This window comes from Thecamonas trahens, assembly GCF_000142905.1.
Source record: "Thecamonas trahens ATCC 50062 unplaced genomic scaffold supercont1.47, whole genome shotgun sequence".
Lineage (NCBI taxonomy): Eukaryota > Apusomonadida > Apusomonadidae > Thecamonas > Thecamonas trahens.
In genome coordinates this window covers 25,335-41,689 of record NW_013657633.1, presented here as the reverse complement: position 1 = coordinate 41,689, position 16,355 = coordinate 25,335, and the positions used below count along the sequence as shown (strand labels likewise).

The window sequence follows — 16,355 nt, the reverse complement described above, 5'->3', positions numbered from 1 at the left end:
CCCCCACACTCACGCCCACACCCCATCCCCTCCCCCTCCCTCTCCACCAGGACATCCGTTCATTCATGGGCGGAGGCGGGAGCAAGCCCAAGCCCAAACCCCAGTCCAAGCCCAAGCCCAAGCCCAAGCCTACTGCCACGCCGAACACCGCCATCGCCACCGCCACCGCCACCGCCACCGCTACCCCGACTACCGCTTCCCGGCGTCCCATCGTCCTCGACTCGTCCTCCGATGACGACTTTATGGCTCCGCCGCCAAAGGTTGTTGCCACTGCGCCTATGGCAAAGTCCGCCAACAAGCAAAAGCGGAAGGCTGTGCCCATCTCTATCGTTCCCGTCGGGCCGAGATCAGCGCCCATCATCCCGGGCTCATCGCGTCCACCGTCAACAGGTAAGGCACGCCCGCCGGTCCGCATCGCTCCGAAAGCGTCATCAGCATCGCCATCGCCGTTGCCATCTTCAGCCAAGCCTGCACCCAAGCCGGCAGCAGCCAAGCCTCAGACATCCAAGCCGGCAGCAGCCAAGCCTCAGACAGCCAAGCCGGCAGCAACCAAGCCTCAGACAGCCAAGCCGGCAGCAACCAAGCCTCAGACAGCCAAGCCGACAGCAGCCAAGCATCAGGCATTCAAGCCACCCACAGCCAAGCCACCCGCGCCCAAGACAACCCAATCGGCGCCGCCGAACCTGCTCCCGCCTCCCAAGTCGACGATTGATGTGGTGGCGGCGGGCGCGCCCAAGTTCTCGGATGTGGGCGTGACGGCGTCATTTGACGAGACGGTGGTGCTGGACAAGGCCGGCGTTCCCAAGGGCAAACCGTACTGTATGCAGGGCTTGCACATTTGCGTCACCGGCCAGCTGCGCGCCCTCGAGCGAAATGCCTTCCACGACCTTGTCCTTCGCTACGGCGGCAAGCCGGCCAAGTCGGTGACCAAGAAGCTCCACTACCTGGTCATCGGCGAGGCTCCCGGCGAGGCCAAGCTCAAGAAGGCCAAGGCGCAGAACGTGACTATCCTCTCTGAGGACGACTTCTTTGCCTGGTATCCCACCTTGCCCGAGCAGGCGTACGCGCCGTCCAAGACGACCAAGGCCAAGACAAGCAAGGCGGCACAGGCGTTGGCGAGCCGGGCATCTGCCCCGACCTCGGCTGCACGCCCGACCTCGCTCCCGGCCACGGCCAAGGCTGCCGTCGATCCGTCGAGCCAGCTATGGACGGTCAAGTACGCGCCGCAGACGGTGGGCGACTTGGTGGGCAACACGACCAAGATCGAGAACCTCTCGCTGTGGCTGGCCAACTGGCACACCGCCTTCCGCTCAGGCGTGGCAGTCAAGATCAAGAACTCGAGCGGTAAGCCTGTTCCGCTCAAGTCGCGGGCGGTCCTCCTCTCGGGCCAACCCGGCATCGGAAAGACGTCGGCCGCGCTGCTGGTTGCCCGTGCCGCCGGCTTCCACCCGATCGAGTTCAACGCATCGGACACGCGGTCGAAGACCTCGCTCCGGGCGCACGTCAAGAGCCTCACCGAGAACAAGACCATGCATCAGTTCTTTGGCGGTGCGAGCACGGCACGGGAGACCAAGAAGCATGTGCTCATCATGGACGAGGTCGACGGTATGTCGTCCGGCGACCGTGGCGGCCTCGCCGAGCTGGCCGCCATCATCAAGACCACCAAGGTTCCCATCATCTGCATGTGCAACGACGCGGCGTCGCCCAAGATGCGGACGTTCAAGAACCACACGTACCTGCTCCCGTTCCAGCGCCCGACCGCGGCGCAGATCAAGCACCGGGTCGTCTCCATCGCCGCCGCCGAGGGCCTCGCCCTCGAGCCGGCCGCCGTCGACTCGCTCGTTGCGCAGACCGGCGCCGACATCCGGCAGATCCTCAATCTCATGCAGATGTGGGCTGTCGACGCCCAGATTGTCAACTACGAGACGGTGCAAAAGACGCTCGCCACAGGCGGGAAGAACATCGACCGCGGCCCGTTCCAGCTCATGGAGGACTTTCTCAAGGGCGACAACTTTCGAGCGCTCGGCGCCATGGGCTGCCTCAACGCGTACTTTGGCGACCCGTCGCTCGTCCCGCTCCTTGTCCAGGAGAACTACCTGTCAACCCGCCCGTTCCAGGCCCAGCCGGGCAACCCGATCCGGACCTGCGACATGATGAAGCGCTCTGCCGACGCCATCGCCTACGCAGACATCCTCGAGACCCGCGCCCGCTCGGTCCAGTCGTGGAAGTACATGCCCATCCACGCCGTCCTCTCCTGCGCCGTACCGGGCTTTTACATGCATGGACACATGCATCGCCCTGCCTTCTCCGCCTGGCTTGGCAAGTACTCCAAGGCCACTCGCCTCTCGCGCCTCAACCGTGAGCTCACCATCCACATGCGCCTCCGCATCTCGGCCTCGCCCGATGCCGTCGTCTGCGACTACCTGCCTACTCTCGCCTCGCTCCTCGCCCTCCCGCTCGCCCACGAGACCGGCGTCGACGCCATGATCGAGCGCATGGCCTACTACTATCTTACTCGCGACGACTGGTCGAACATCATGGAGCTCGCCGCTCGCTCGCCGAAGCTCAAGGCTACCACCTCGTCCATCTCTGGCAAGACCAAAGCCGCCTTTACCCGCGCCTACAAGAAGCGCGCCGCATCCCTCGCCCTGCCGTACACCACTGCCGCGACCACAAAAGCCGTGTACAAGGGCGGCAAGTCGGACGGGAAGAAGGCGCCCAAGCCTGTCCTCCCGCTCTCGGACGACGACGACGACGACGACGCAAACTCGTCGCTGGCAAACATCCTTGCTGTTGGCGACGGCGAGGACGACGACACCATCTCGCGCAAGCGCGCCCGCGCCGAGCCAGATCCGTTCGACTTTGACCGCCCGACCAAGAAGCGCTGATTGAGTCTACCAGCTTCTCACCCGAGCGCCGCCAAGTACTTGCCGGCCTCGCCCCGCCAAGCCACTTCCCGGTTGCCATCGGCACCGGGTGGCAGTCGGACGTCGATTGCAAAGCCTTGTGCGAGCGGGCCGACCCCGTCGGTGGTAAACGCTGCGCTAAAGTTGAGGCCCGGCAGCTTGTCACAGCCAAACTTGACCAGAATCCGCGCCGCGGTGCCGGGCGGTGGCGGGACCGGGAGCTCGTACTGCAGCGTCGCAGCGGTCGTCGTCGTCGGCGCCGGCTTGGACTGCGGCGCGACCATGGGTGCCGACGCCGAGAGCTTAAAGCTGCACGACGCGAGTCTAGCCGTGCCGAGCGCCGGCGTGGTGTAGCTGAGGATGGCGGCGCCGTGGCTGGCATCGAGCATCCGGGCAGAGACCTTGAGGCCAAGCGGGAGCGCCGCGGCAGCTGGCCCTGCCGCCACCTGGTATTTGAGGAGAACGACACGGGTGTCAGGCGCGACTGTGGTGCCGGCTGGCACGACAAAGGCGGACTGGCTTCCTTCCTCGGCCACCAGCGCCTTGGGGTTCGGCAGGATCCGGCCCAGCAGCTCGGCGGCGGGCGACGGAAAGGCGACGCGAAGGCCGGCGAGCAAGACAGGTCCCTTGCCTGGTCCAGCCGTTGCCGTCAGCGAGAGCTCGCCCACAAGCATGACCTTGGCCGGCTCGTCGCCGGACCCGGCCCACTTGGCGTGGACAACCTCGTCAACTGCCAACGCCAGGACCGGCGCCGCCTCACCGTCGGACGACCATCCCGAGTCGGTGTCGAGGCCGACCTCAGTGTCGCCCGACTGGAACCGGAGCGGGCCCCGCGACGAGGCGTTGTCGTCACAATCGCTATCTGGCGAAGCCGTCTCGGGCTCATCCGGTGAGGTCGAGTGGGGCAGCGGCGCCGGCGCGAGCGAAAACCCGACGCCCGGCGGAAGCTCGAACCGTGGCTGCGGCGGCGGCACGGCTGAGTTGGAGCCCGGGTCCGAGTCGGAGCCGAGGTCTGAGTGCGAGCCCGAGGTCGTTTGAGCGGTGGTCGGGAGCGGGACTAGCGGCGGGGCGTGGGCGTCGGGCGGCGGTGCCCGCTGCGGGATGGCAGCGGCGGCTACTGCGGTGGCCTCGGCGAGCTGGCGGGCACCAGGCGGCGAGGCATCCGCCGTCCGAGCAAGTGACGGGGAGAGGAGCGCGCCGGGGCGGTGGAGAAAGAGAGTCGAGGCGGACGCGACCTTGACCTTGGGTGTCTCTAGCGGCGAGGCGGCAGGCATGGGTGGAGCAAACGAGGGGCCAAAAGCGTCGAACCGCGAGCGATGGCGCTCGGGCGAGGCAGCGGCAGCGGCAACTGAAGTCGGCAGCGTAATGTGCAGCCGCTTGGCCGCGTCCACGTTGGCAGAGTGGAGGAGCGCGGCAGGGAGCGCGGCGGCCCAGTCGTTGTGGACGACGCGAGCGGCATCGGATGCCGCATCGTCAACACTGGCGGCCAGCTTGGCCACGTCGTCTTCGTCGAACAAGCTCCCCAGCGCCTTGGACGAGCCCGCCGCCGCCTCGACCGCCGGCACCAGCGGTGAGTCTGCCAGCAGCTCGACAAGAGCAAGATGGACAACAGCGTAGCGACGGCGGAGATCGGCAGGCGTGACCTGATCCGACTTGCACACGGCTTTGAGCAAGGCAGCCGAGTCTGCCAACAGGCGCGATGCGGCAAAGACATTGTCTGTCGTCTGCGAGATGACCACAGCATAGACGCGATGAACAAGGAGATAGTCGGCACGATGGTCAGGGAAAAGATCCATTTGACCTGCCCGAAAATTAGGCTGGCTCGCCTTGAGGCCATTGGCAAACTCCTCTGCCCGCATTGTTCCCATGGTCCGTCCAAAGTCCTCGCCGAGTGCCACCGCATGTCGGTGTTCGAGCCCAGGTCGTCTGTATGGATGGGGGTGAGTGTGGGGAGGGGGGGGGGGGTGGGGGGGGAGGGGGTAGGGGGTAGGGGGTAGGGGCGGTAGCGTACGTCACTGTAAACAGTGTGGTGCCAGAGTCGTCCTGGACCACCACGGCCACTGCCATGTGTGTGTGTGTGTGGGGAGGGCGGCGGAGAGTGGGGTGGTCCGGGGGTTGGGGGAGTTGGCACCACGATTAACTGAACAAGAGGTTATTGATGGCGGCGGGTGACGAGTAGCGGCCGGTGGGTGGTGAGCGAGGGGAGACGGGCACGAGTCGGTTGTCGACCGCCAAACGCCAGCAGAGCCACCACTTGACTCGGCTGCTTGCGTTCTCCCCTACGCCATCCCCAACCACCCTCCCCCCTCCGAACCTCCACCACACCACACCCACCACAACCACCCATACCCACTTTGGCCCATCTTCACCCCTATCCCTATCGCCACCTCCACCTCCATCTCCATCCCCTCGGCCCATGACGCGTCCGGCAGGCGTCAGCGGCTGGCTCCGTGCTGCCTCGCATCTCCTTCGTGAGCGACTGGGAGGGCTACGGGCGGCACGACGAGTGGCTGCTGACGGCCAGCAGAGCAGCGGTCTTCGCTCCGATGGCGCTACTGTTGGAAGAGAGGCGGATCCGGTAGCGGGAGGGGTCAGCTCGGCCGAACTGTGGGAGGCCGAGGAGCGCGGCAAGGGCCAAGTGTTCCGATGCATGGCGGCGGCGAGGAAGAAGGTCATCCGAATGACGTGGGCGAATGGCGTGGAGAGCTCCAGCAGAAGCCCAGGCGGAAGATCGGGCGGAGATGCGGCACCAGCGCAGGCGTCGATCCGTGTCCAGTCGACCGGCTACACGCCGTGGGAGCCACCGGCGGCTGCGACCGCAGCCGATGGGTTTGTGATCGACAAGTCGGCCCACGCAAAGGCGCTGCTGTCGATGCGCGGGGCTGGCTATGTCATTCGCCCGCAGGGCTGGGGCAAGACGACGTTGGCACGCGCGGTGGCGGGAGTCGGCGGCAGCAGTGGGGCCGGCGACAGTGACGAGCCGCCTGGCGCCGTCCTGGTCTGGCGGCTAGGGGCAGACATTCCGTGGCCGACCGAGATGGCGGTGCTGAAGGACGCGCTGCGAGCGTCGCATGCCACCGCCGTTGTCATCGACGACGCCGACACGCGTGCGCTCACGCCCAAGCAGATGTGCACGCTCTTTGAGACAATGCGGTGCCTTGTCGCCGACGCACCGGCGCTCAAGCTGGTACTGGCCATGGGCGCCGACCGGTCGGCACTGCAGCGGCTCGGGCTGACCGAGTGGATGAGCGACTGGACCGAGGCGCCGCAGCTGGCATCGGCGTTTGGGGTGACGTGGGACGAGTTGCGGGCGCACCCGAACGGGCTCGACACACTCGCACACGTCTCGCTCACCGACGCGCAGGCGCAGACGATGGACCTGGAAGCAACGGTCGAGGCGCGGTACGGCGGAGTGCACTGGGGCGCCGGCGCGCCGGTGCTCAACCCGTACGATCTGAGCCGTGCGCTGTCGCGGTCGGCGCTGCTCCCGTTCTGGGCCGAGGACGTCGGCGAGCCGCTCCTCGACGCGCTCTTTGCCAAACATCATCCGGCCGAGTATGTGCTCAACGGGGCGTGGTTCAGCGAGGCCGGGGCGGCCAACGCGGCCGTGACCGCGGCGCTTGTCGACGGTCGGTTCCTCCAGCCGCGACGCGGACTTGCTGCGGTGGCGCCGCCCAACGCCTTTGCTCGCAAGTCGCTCACCGCATACCTCGCCGGCGTCGGCCTCCGCATGGAGCGATCGCTGATGTGGCGGATGCGCGAGGCTCTAGCTGCCGGTGACTTTACCGCCTTTGTCTCGCACATGTACGCTCTGCCGGCGCTTGTTGTCCCGCTGCAGGGCGCGCGTGTCGAGCTGAGCCACTGCTTTGCACTCCTCCGGTTTGTGCTCACCGCTGCGGCGCCGCCGTCGGTCACGGTCCGGTGCGTCCGCCCCGCATCGGCGGAGCTCCTCCTCGAGCTCACGGGCGACGACGAGGCCGGCGTGCCATCGGCCCGCGCTGTGCTCCAGGTCCGGATGGCCGGTGAGGCGAGCCCCGGGTCGTGTGCCTCTGGGCTCGACGAGACACGGATCCGTGCGGTGTTTGATGCCGACGACGGGGCTCTGGCGGCAGTCGACGTTGTGACGCCGTGAGCGGTCACAGCCGGAGCTGCCGCGGAAGGCTCAATCGGAGCCTGGCCGGCGGCGTGGCAAAGACCTCGGGCTGCTCCAGGAAGCTCAGCGCAGCATGGATCCAGGGCCCGCAGCGACAGTGCGCGCCACGGCGGACGCATGTGCGGACCTTGGCGGCGAGGGTGATGTAGATAAAGACGAGAGAGGCGGCCAGATAGAGGGTGATAATAACGTCGATAGAGTAGTGGCGGGTCGGGTAGATGAGGAGCAGGGCGATGAGTGCGGTGGCACCAGCGAGGACCGGGCGGAGCCAGCGGGCCGAGAGCGCGGTGTCGAGAACCATAACGTTGGCCGAGAGCACGCAGGTGTGGCCGGAAATGATGAGATCGCAGCATGTCTGCTCGTACCCATAGCGCAGGCCGAGCAGCTGCGGCGGGATCTCCATGATGCGCAGCGTGAGCGCGGCGGCGCGCTCTGCGGCGCGGGCAAAGCTGTCGTCGACCACCCGACCGCGGCAACCGGGATGCGGCGATGGGAGCGTGGTGAGCGAGATGAGAACGCCGCGGATGAGCGAGAGTGTGGCATGGAGAACAAGCAGCCGACGGAGGAGGAGAAACCGATCCGGGTGGACGACAAAGACAGCGATCACCACCCAGGTCATGAGCATCAGCAGCTTGTCCGGATCGATGTGGCGGTAGAGAGGGGCGGTGAGGCTAGCCAGCACAGGTATCGGCGGCTGGTGGATCCAGTCGGCGAGCGGAGGCGTCGTCGCGCACGCCGGCCGCGCTTCGTTCATGGCCAGCAGCAGCGAGTGGAGGTAGACGATACAGAGATGGCAGGCAAAGACAGCGAGCGTTCGCCTCAACCCGCGCTGCCACGAGGGGGATGCCGACGGAGGGCGCGGAGAGTGCAGTGGACTGTGAGCATGATTCGCTTCCTCATCTCCGCTCTCTTTCTCGCCGCCGTCGGGTGTCGAGAGCCTCCGTAGGAGCATGGGCGTGTGTGGGCGTGTGCGTATGTGTGTGGAGGGGGGGGGGGGGGGGGGGGGGGAGGGGGTGGGCCACGCGGTGAGGTGGTCAGTCTGGCTTTGCCCGACTCGATTTGTTGGTCAGCTGGTTGGTTGGGCAGAGTGGCGGGAGCGGAAATATGGAGGTGGACTTTATGATTGCGTGTTGCGGGTGATGGTCTTCGGACGGCGCTGGCTGCGTCGAGCGAGGACGGCGCGTCGTGACGGAGGCGGGCTCGTGTCGTCGGCACTGCTGGCGCTGAGGTGAGGTGAGGTGGGGCCGGTCGATGAAGACGATGTGGGCAGCGGCTCGAGATGCAGGGCGACAGAGGTGGTGCTGGAGTGCTCGTCAGTGGCAGAGGCAACAGAGGCGCCGATGGCGGTAAGCAGCTGGCTCCGCGCCTCGGACGATAGCTTGGAGAGCCGACCGGAGACAATGGCAAGTAGATCGGCGTCGCTGTCGGCGAGGTCCGGTTGGATGCGGGATGGCACGGTCGCGTTGTGGTGCAACTCGCGAAGGAAGCCGATGGCGAGGGTGAGAAGCGCAAAGGCGATGACTGCGAGGACGATGACGACGAAAATGACAAAGGTGGCAGTGTTGGGGAACTCGTCGATCCAGAACAGGAGGCCGCCCACGAGCAGGGCAACGATGCAGCAGTCGAGGGTGATCTCGATGGTGTTGAGTAGATGGTAGCGGTACGGGGCGTGCTTGGAAAGCAACAGCATCGAGGTAATAAAGACGGCGAGGAGACCCGAGAAGAGAACCGACTGGGCGTTCGAGGCAAAGACAGAAAAGACTACAATGAGCAGCCGCTTGATCATGACTGGGACGCCGGCGTAGTAGTGGCGATGGCGAAAGACCGAGTACAGCGATCCGTACCGGAGCTGGACCAGCGGCGACGCCAGTGCGTGGCGCCACTTGTGTAGAGCGACCGAGTAGAATGCTGGGAGAGCGACGACGTAGACGCCCACACCGACCAGCGCCAACGGCAGCGTGGCGAGCCACGTGGTGGCAAAGCACTCGAGGCTCGGCTCGGCATCGAGGTACCATCGGCCGTTGGGATAGCGCGAGCAGTCAAAGAAAATGAGCGCGGCGCGCGAGAGCGGGATGTACACGAGTGGGCCAAACGAAGATGTTGCCCAGGCGGCGACGTCGCCGATGCTCACCTGAGCGGCGCGGAGCCGCGCGCGTGCCATAAGCAGGAGGGCGAGCAAGATGAGGGCAAAGACGAGCGGAAAGAGCATGGCCATGACGTAGCGGATGGCAAACGAGGGAACCGAACAGTCGGCAGCAAAGAAGGTGATGTCGATGTTGGCCACGTTGGCGGCCTCGAGCACTTGCTTGACCGGCGGCTGAGGCCAGTTGAGCGGAGCACGAGCAAGGATGCCCAGGACCTGCAAAAAGATAATGGCTAGTGAGAGAGAGTGCGGGGTGCGGAGCCCGGACTTGGCCTGGTCGTCTCCGGAGCCGGAAGCGCGGTTGCTAAAGCGGCGTACGGCGAGGACGCCACAGACTGCAGCGGCGACTGCGGCCAGTGCTACAGCGGCAGCAAGGAGTGCAATGAGCGAGCTGGCCGCGTTAGGACAGGACTTGCATGATCCGTCCTGCTGCCGATACGCGCCAGTGGCACAGTCCTTGCACAGCAGCGAGTCAGGTGCGTAGTTTGGGCCACAGATCGACGAGCCGATGCAGGCGTCGGCCACCACACACTCGGCAAATGCCCCAGACGCAACTCGGTAAAAGCCTGGGCGAGCATAGGGGGAAGCAGAAGGGCCCGTGCCACCTGGGCAGATGGCGCCGCGCGGGCAGGCCTCACACGGCGTATTGGCGGCGTTGGCGGCGTTCCAGAATCCGCGCGCGCAGACGCACGGCGGAGCTGACGATGCCGAGGCGTTGGTGGCCGCGACCCGGATGGTGTTGCTTGGGCAGAGCACGCAGACGCCGTCGATGGGAAAGCCGGTACCGGAGCAAGTTGGAATGGCGGAGCATGGAGCGAGTGAGGCGTCGTTCGACTCGGTCCCGTCGGGGCAGAGCTGACAGACCAGCGGGCGGGTAGTGTCGGTCGACGATGCGCCACGGCCGGGTGGGCAGTTTGTGATGGTGACAGAGAGGGCGATGGAGGCACCGGACGGGAGCGAGATGACCAGGTCGAACGAGTGTCCGACACTGGCCGGCCACACGCCACCCACCAACTGCAGGCCAGCGCTGCTGAGCAGGTAGCCATTGGCGATGGGGTCCCAGCTGACCGAAGCGTCGATGGCGGCAACTGACGACGACGCAACACCAACTGAGAGAGTGAGTGCGTTGTCAGTGACGAGCTGACCAAAGGCGTCGGATAGCACGATGGTGCCACCATCGTCGCCGAGCCCGACTCCTGATGGCGCGACAAGGGCTGCGCCGGCTCGCGACCAGGTCAGCGATGCGGCTGGCGAGGCTGAGATCGGGCCGTACGCCAGCGGCGAGGTTGGAATCGGATCTGTGGCCGGGAGTGAGGCGGTGCGGACAGCAAGCGTGGCCGAGAGTGGAAGGCATTGGTACCACACACCACCAGCTTGGCTGTAGCGAGCTACTGCCGAGGTGAGGTTGGCCGAGGCGAGGTCAACTACGACGCCACACGAGAGGGCGATGCCGCCGTAGCGCGCGGCCGACGAGCCGATTGACGAATTGGCAAGAGCGATGATGGGCGATGATGGCGAGAGCGAGGCGAGGGATGAAGGCGGCGGAAGGACCGGCGCAACATGGCCAGGAAATGAGTGAGAGAGTGCACCTGTGGCGGCCGCCGCAAACGTGCCGCCAAAGACGGCCGACGAGTCGGTAAACGCCGAGCGGAGTACGAGCACAGTGGCGGAGACTGAGGCCAGGTCGACGTGGAGTGCGCCGCCATAGCCTTCGGGCGCAGAGTTGGAGGTAAAGGTCGAGTCGGTGATGACGACAGTGGTGGCGGTGGCGGCGCGCACGGCGATTGCGCCGCCAGCGGCACCGAGCCCGGTGGCAGCATTGCGGTCAAAGGTGCAGTGGGTGCAAGCAAGTGATCCAGCTTCAAACACACCAATGGCACCTCCGCCCGAAGCATACGACTGCGGGGCGTCGGTAACGGTGTTGGCCACAAAGGCCGAGTCGACAAAGCTCGCATCGGCGCCGTGGTCCAGCGCGACGGCGCCTCCAAACTGCTGCGCGGTGCACGAGGCAAAGGTTGAGGCGTCGGCTGACACGGTGCCTGATGCGGCAATCGCGGCGCCAGAATGGGCAGAGAAGCCAGTGATGGACGTGTTGGTAAGAGAGAGGGATGCGCCCAAGTCGACGACAATGGCAGAAGCTGGAGTGGTCGAGGTGGTCTCGAGCGACATATCCCGAAGCGTGAGATGTGCCGGCGAGGCGACACGGAAGATAGCACTGCCATGGCTCCCGCAAAGGATGATGCCACCAGCCAACGTCATGTCGCGGGTAATGGTGTGGTGGGCATCGACAGGACAGGGACTGGGGTGATGATGTCCGGGAGGTGGAGGCGCGACGGTGACGGTTGCGCCGGTGGGCGATGCCGCGGCACGGGCCGAAATGCAGACCAGTGAGTGCGGAACGCCGCCGCACTCGGGCAAGTGGCTTGGCTGGGCAAAGTCGACCGCCCCAAGAACTAGGACGCCGCGCGAGAGGGCGAGGGCTGTCGGAGATGCGGTGATGATGTCGGGTGCGCCGTTGCCGGAGAGATCGCCAATGCCGAGACTGGCGGCTGCGGCTGCTGACGGCGCATCAAACGGGTAGCGGCCGAGCGGTGAGAGCCAGACGTAGCCAGTGAGAGTAGAAACAAGAAGCATGCCGCCATCAGCTTCTGTGGCGAAGAGATGGAGCGCGACGATGGACGGGAGTGAGTTGGCGAGGACAGATGTAGCACCTGTTGCGCCATCGGCGAGGACGACGACGTCTCCCGAGTCGAGGGCAACGACGATATCGACAAGCGCATTGCTGTCGTATTGCCCAGCGGTGAGCGCAACCGGGTTTGCCGAAACGACGTGGGCTGTAGGCGGGAGATACGCGTGCTGGAGGGCGACCGAGCTTGGATTGGCAAGCGCGACGTAAACTGTGTTGGGCGTAGCTGTGGCAAAGGCGAGGTCGACGGCGGCGGTGGCAGCGCGAAAGTTACCGACAATGTGGAGGCGGATGCCGCCAGGGAGCGAGTCGAGCAGGACCGGCGCGTTGGCGGGATGGACGAGGACAGCGGTGGCAAGCGATCCGCCGATGAGCAGGTCGACAGCGCCGTCGGCATTGGCATCAACGGCGGCCATCCACCTAGGGCTGCCAACAGTCGTGATGGGAGTGGGCGTAAGAGGAAGAGATAGAGAGCCATCGACAGAGAGCGTGAGCACATCGATGTGGCCGTCCGAGTCAAAATCTGCTGCGAGAGTGGCAACAATCGCCGACGCAGAGGAGGCCGAGGTGTGGGGTGTCGGCGGGGAGAACACGCCACCGCCCTGGCCGTAGAGGATCGTGGTGGTGGCCTCTGCAGCACATGTGAGAAGGACGTCGGGGACTATGTCATGGTTGAGGTCAGCGACGGTGACGGCTGGCGTTGAGCTATCGGTGCACCAGGTCGGGCCGGGAGTCGCGACGATGGTGACAGCAGACTCCATGTACCGCGGCACGGGTCCGGATCGCCAGACGACGGACTCGCCAAAGTCGGGTACCCGCCAGCAGCAGCCGATGTAGTGAAATCTGCGGCCATCCATGGGCCTCGAATTGAGCGATGGCCATGCAGACAGAGGGCGCGGCATTGTCTGCGCCAAAAGCCGCGGCCCGCGTAAATGACAGGGGCGAGGTCTGGAGGGCCAGACGGAGCGCACCGCCAGGGACGTTGTAGTTGAAAACGATGTCGACGAGCCCGTTGTGGTCGAGATCGGCGAGACCAACGTGGAATGGCAGATCAATGCGTGTCGAATCAATGTGACCGATTCGGGCAAGAGTGGCATCCGAGTTGATCCGCCACAGAGTGTACACGCGGCCGACGGTAGTGAGGAGCTCGGGAGAGGCGTCACTGTCGAGATCGAGGAGGAAAAAGGCGGCGACACGGGTGGTGAGAGTGAGAGGAGCACCAAAGGCAACGGTTGGGGCGCCGCGGTTCGCGGGCGAGCAACGAGCTGGCGGAAGCGCTGGGGTGAGCGAGGCAGGACAGTCGAGCCAGTCGAGCCAGCCGGGCCCCGGTGCGAGTGGGAGTGCGGTGCGCAAGGCATCGGTGAGCAAGGCGTCGCGCGGGACGCCGAACAAGAAAGCGCGGTACTACGAGATTGCGGTGACCGACAACGGGAGCGGGATGGAGCACGCGGCGATTCCACAGCTGCTCGGGGTGGTGCTGTCGGGGACCAAGTATGGGGTGAAGCAGACGCGCGGCAAGTTTGGGCTCGGGGCCAAGATGGCGCTCATCTGGGCCAAGTCGTCGACGGGCGTGCCGATCGAGGTGTACTCGGCGACCGAGGGCGCGGCGACGGTCTCGTACTACAAGCTCGACATCGACATCGAGCGCAACCGGCCACACGTGGTGGAGGAAGGCCAGCTGGAGAACACTCAAAAGTGGCGCGGGACCAAGCTGGTGGTCACCATCGAGGGCTCGTGGAAGTACCAGAAGCGAATTCTTGAGTACATGCGCATGATGGCGATCCTCACGCCGTACGCCTGGTTCCGCTTTGCGTACACCGGCGTCCGCAAGGAGACCTCGTTCGAGGTCCAGTACCCGCGGCGAGTCAACGCCGAACTACCGCGGGCGGCAGTCGAGGTCAAGCACCACCCGCGGTCGCTCAACCTGGTGCTCATCGACAAGCTGCTGGCTCAGGTCAAGCCGTCGACGGCGCTCAAAAAGTTTCTTACCTCGGAGTTCTCGTCGGTCTCGGCGGCGCTTGCGCGCAAAATCGCCGAGGAGCTGCACCTTGATCCGGCGACCAAGGTCTCGCAGCTCCCGCCCGAGTTTGGGCACCACCTCTTGCAGCTGTTCCGCGAGATCCGAATTCCTGAGCCGTCGGGCGACTGCCTCTCGCCGGCCGGACAGTACAACCTGTTTCTGGGCATCAAGAAGGAGATCAAGCCGACGCTGGTGGCGACGTACCAGGAGCGGGCGCACGTGTACGAGGGCCATCCGTTCATTGTCGAGGTCGGAGTCTCGATCGGCGGCGAGTCGATGGAGCCCGGGGTCACGGTCTACCGCTACGCCAATCGCATTCCGCTCCTCTTTGAGCCCGGCAACGATGTGGCGACGATCACGGCGCGCGAGTTCAAGTGGAGCACGTACAAGATCCGACCGACGCTGGACAAGATCGGGGTCTTTGTCTCGATTGTCTCGACGCACATTCCGTTCAAGGGCACCGGCAAAGAGTACATCGGCAACGACGCAACGCCGATCAAGGCCGCCATCAAGGCTGCGCTCCGCAAGTGCTGCATCTCGCTCAAGAAGAAGATCGCGACCCGCGGCGTCGACAAGGCCAAGGTCGACCGCAAGCGAAAGCTCGCCAAGTTTATTCCCGACGTATCGCGCGCCATGCACGGCATGCTCGCCACCATGGCCGACGAGCGGGCGACCAAGAAGCCGCGCGGGCTCTCGGCCGCCGACGACGCCCTCCTCGACGCCGTCGCGTCGGGCGCGGTCACCGTCGGCACGCTCGAGACCAAGCTGCGAACCCACATCGACAAGGCCGACGCCGAGGGCGCCTTTCAGTTTGTGGCCAAGAACGTCTCCCGCAAGTCCGAGGCCGTCCCGCTCTCCTTCCGCCCGGTCCCGCTCGACTCGCTGCCAGACGTCGCGTTTTCCAAGCGCGGCCTCGTCTTGCGGCTCTCGTCTCAGCTGCGGGCCGAGTAGCCTCCAACTGCGCCAGCTGCGGACTCGTGTGTGACTACATTTTATCGGCTGGTGGATTGCATCACAACGAGGCTGGCGGGCGCGCGGTTAGGCCATGGACGAGCGGGTGCGGTCCGAGGTGACCCGGTCCATAAACTCGGAGCGGCGACGCTCGAGCTCTGCGGCGTTCTCGTCGACGGCCGGCTTGGGCGCGGCGGTGTAGAAGACGCCGCCGACAAAGCCGATGGTGAAGATGACAAAGACGATGAGGGCGATGATGACGGCACCGGTGGCCGAGTTCTTGCCCGAGTGAAGGTCGAAGGTCGGCGCGGTGCCCATGCCCGAGGCCGTCGAGGACGTGCCGTTGGAGGGCGTGGTAGTGCCGTTGCCGCCCGAGCTCGAGCAGTCGTTGGTGAGCGAGGCCGGGATCATGAGGTCGACGTCGGCCGAGGCGCGGAAGTCGTGGATCGAGAACGAGGCCTTGGTCATGGCGGCATCAGGCTCCGAACCGTTGTTGGTGTAGGCGTAGATGATCTTGACAGTGCCGGTGGCAAGGACCTTGTCCTGCGCATCGTCGCAAGTGTTGACATTCCGCTCAAACTTGATGTACGTGTGCATGTTGTCTTCCGACGCGCCGGTCAGCATCCAATCCTGCTTGACGTCGGCCTCGGGGAATCCATTGAACAGGTCACCATGACGGTCCTACACCCACTCCCGTGCAAGGCCAACCAGCCTGTGAGTCGCTCTCCAACCACGCCTGCGACATGCGCCACATGCCCCACACCATGACCATCCTCTTTCTGCTTCTCTACCCCCTGCCTACCTTGCCCACCACTCCAGCAAGCGGCAGGTCGTCGACTCGCGGGTGACTAGCGGGAGGCCACCGCCTGCGCTCGTCTCGCCCGGGGCTCCCTCGACTGACGATTAACTCAATGACAAATAATCGTACGGGCGTTGGTCAGCCCAAAAATTCCAGTCGGCGGGCGGGAGGGGAAGGGGCGAAAGAGCTGGCAGAGGCAGAGGTGGCTGATGGGGGGGGGGGGAGGAGGGATGGAAGGGAGGGAAGGGGAGGGGGGGGGGGGGAGGGAGAACGTACGGAAAAGTAGGTGGTGGCATCGTCGAGGATGCCGCCGATGACGATGTCAGCAGAGGCCATGGAGCCGTCGTTGGAGATGCCGAGGCCGAGCCAGCCCGTGGTGTGGGCGACGAGGCCAAACTCGACCTTTGCGGTGGGGAGGACGGACCAGTAAAGGTCAAAGGCATGAGGCGCAGGAAGGGAGACATGGTGGGTAAAGTCCGCAGGGGTGAAGAGCGGCATACCACACGTAAGACTCGCCAGGAGTGCAAGCGAAACCACAGCAATAGTAAGCTTCATGACTGTAGGTCGAGTTGGGTGTGACCGCACTGGCTAGCATTTGTCCTGCGGGACGGCTGCACCGTCGGGGCGGTGGTCGGAATGGAGGGGGGGGGTGGGGGGGGGGGGGGGGTGGGGGGGGGTCGGTGGACTAATTTTTACG

At 65.4% G+C, this 16,355-nt stretch overlaps 6 protein-coding genes across 6 annotated transcripts; 3 read left to right on the top strand and 3 right to left on the bottom strand.

Moving 5' to 3' along the window:
* Positions 1-65: 65 nt before the first annotated feature.
* On the top strand, positions 66-2,866 carry AMSG_09220 (replication factor C subunit 1; the record flags this gene model as incomplete). Its single annotated transcript, XM_013899164.1, has 2 exons — positions 66-2,770; positions 2,851-2,866. The coding sequence occupies 2 exons, from the start codon at positions 66-68 to the stop codon at positions 2,864-2,866; spliced, it is 2,721 nt and encodes a 906-aa protein (XP_013754618.1).
* AMSG_09219 (uncharacterized protein) lies at positions 2,604-4,973 on the bottom strand (the record flags this gene model as incomplete). The annotated part of the gene is made up of 2 exons (XM_013899163.1): positions 2,604-4,832; positions 4,918-4,973. The coding sequence occupies 2 exons, from the start codon at positions 4,971-4,973 to the stop codon at positions 2,906-2,908; spliced, it is 1,983 nt and encodes a 660-aa protein (XP_013754617.1). The 3' UTR covers positions 2,604-2,905.
* Positions 4,974-5,166: 193 nt separating this feature from the next.
* AMSG_09218 (uncharacterized protein) lies at positions 5,167-6,992 on the top strand (the record flags this gene model as incomplete). Its single annotated transcript, XM_013899162.1, has 2 exons — positions 5,167-6,928; positions 6,970-6,992. The coding sequence occupies exons 1-2, from the start codon at positions 5,323-5,325 to the stop codon at positions 6,990-6,992; spliced, it is 1,629 nt and encodes a 542-aa protein (XP_013754616.1). The 5' UTR covers positions 5,167-5,322.
* A 50-nt stretch (positions 6,993-7,042) lies between these two features.
* Positions 7,043-12,362, bottom strand: AMSG_09217 (uncharacterized protein; the record flags this gene model as incomplete). Its single annotated transcript, XM_013899161.1, has 2 exons — positions 8,319-12,362; positions 7,043-7,877 (listed from the first exon to the last, which is right to left on the bottom strand). Exons 1-2 carry the CDS (start codon positions 12,302-12,304, stop codon positions 7,043-7,045), a joined length of 4,821 nt encoding a protein of 1,606 aa, XP_013754615.1. The 5' UTR covers positions 12,305-12,362.
* A 406-nt stretch (positions 12,363-12,768) lies between these two features.
* On the top strand, positions 12,769-15,022 carry AMSG_09216 (DNA topoisomerase 6 subunit B; the record flags this gene model as incomplete). The annotated part of the gene is made up of 3 exons (XM_013899160.1): positions 12,769-12,816; positions 12,849-13,089; positions 13,184-15,022. 3 exons carry the CDS (start codon positions 12,769-12,771, stop codon positions 14,857-14,859), a joined length of 1,965 nt encoding a protein of 654 aa, XP_013754614.1. The 3' UTR covers positions 14,860-15,022.
* AMSG_09215 (uncharacterized protein) lies at positions 14,905-16,233 on the bottom strand. The gene is made up of 2 exons (XM_013899159.1): positions 15,935-16,233; positions 14,905-15,540 (listed from the first exon to the last, which is right to left on the bottom strand). The coding sequence occupies exons 1-2, from the start codon at positions 16,211-16,213 to the stop codon at positions 14,947-14,949; spliced, it is 873 nt and encodes a 290-aa protein (XP_013754613.1). The 5' UTR covers positions 16,214-16,233; the 3' UTR covers positions 14,905-14,946.
* Between the last annotated feature and the right edge of the window lie 122 nt (positions 16,234-16,355).

Excerpts from the sequence above, each read along its gene's own strand:
- AMSG_09215 (XM_013899159.1), bottom strand. The coding sequence starts at position 16,213 with ATGAAGCTTACTATTGCTGTGGTTTCGCTTGCACTCCTGGCGAGTCTT. Across the intron at positions 15,541-15,934 it reads ATGCCACCACCTACTTTTCC|GACCGTCATGGTGACCTGTT; the intron begins GTACGTTCTCCC and ends GAGTGGGTGTAG.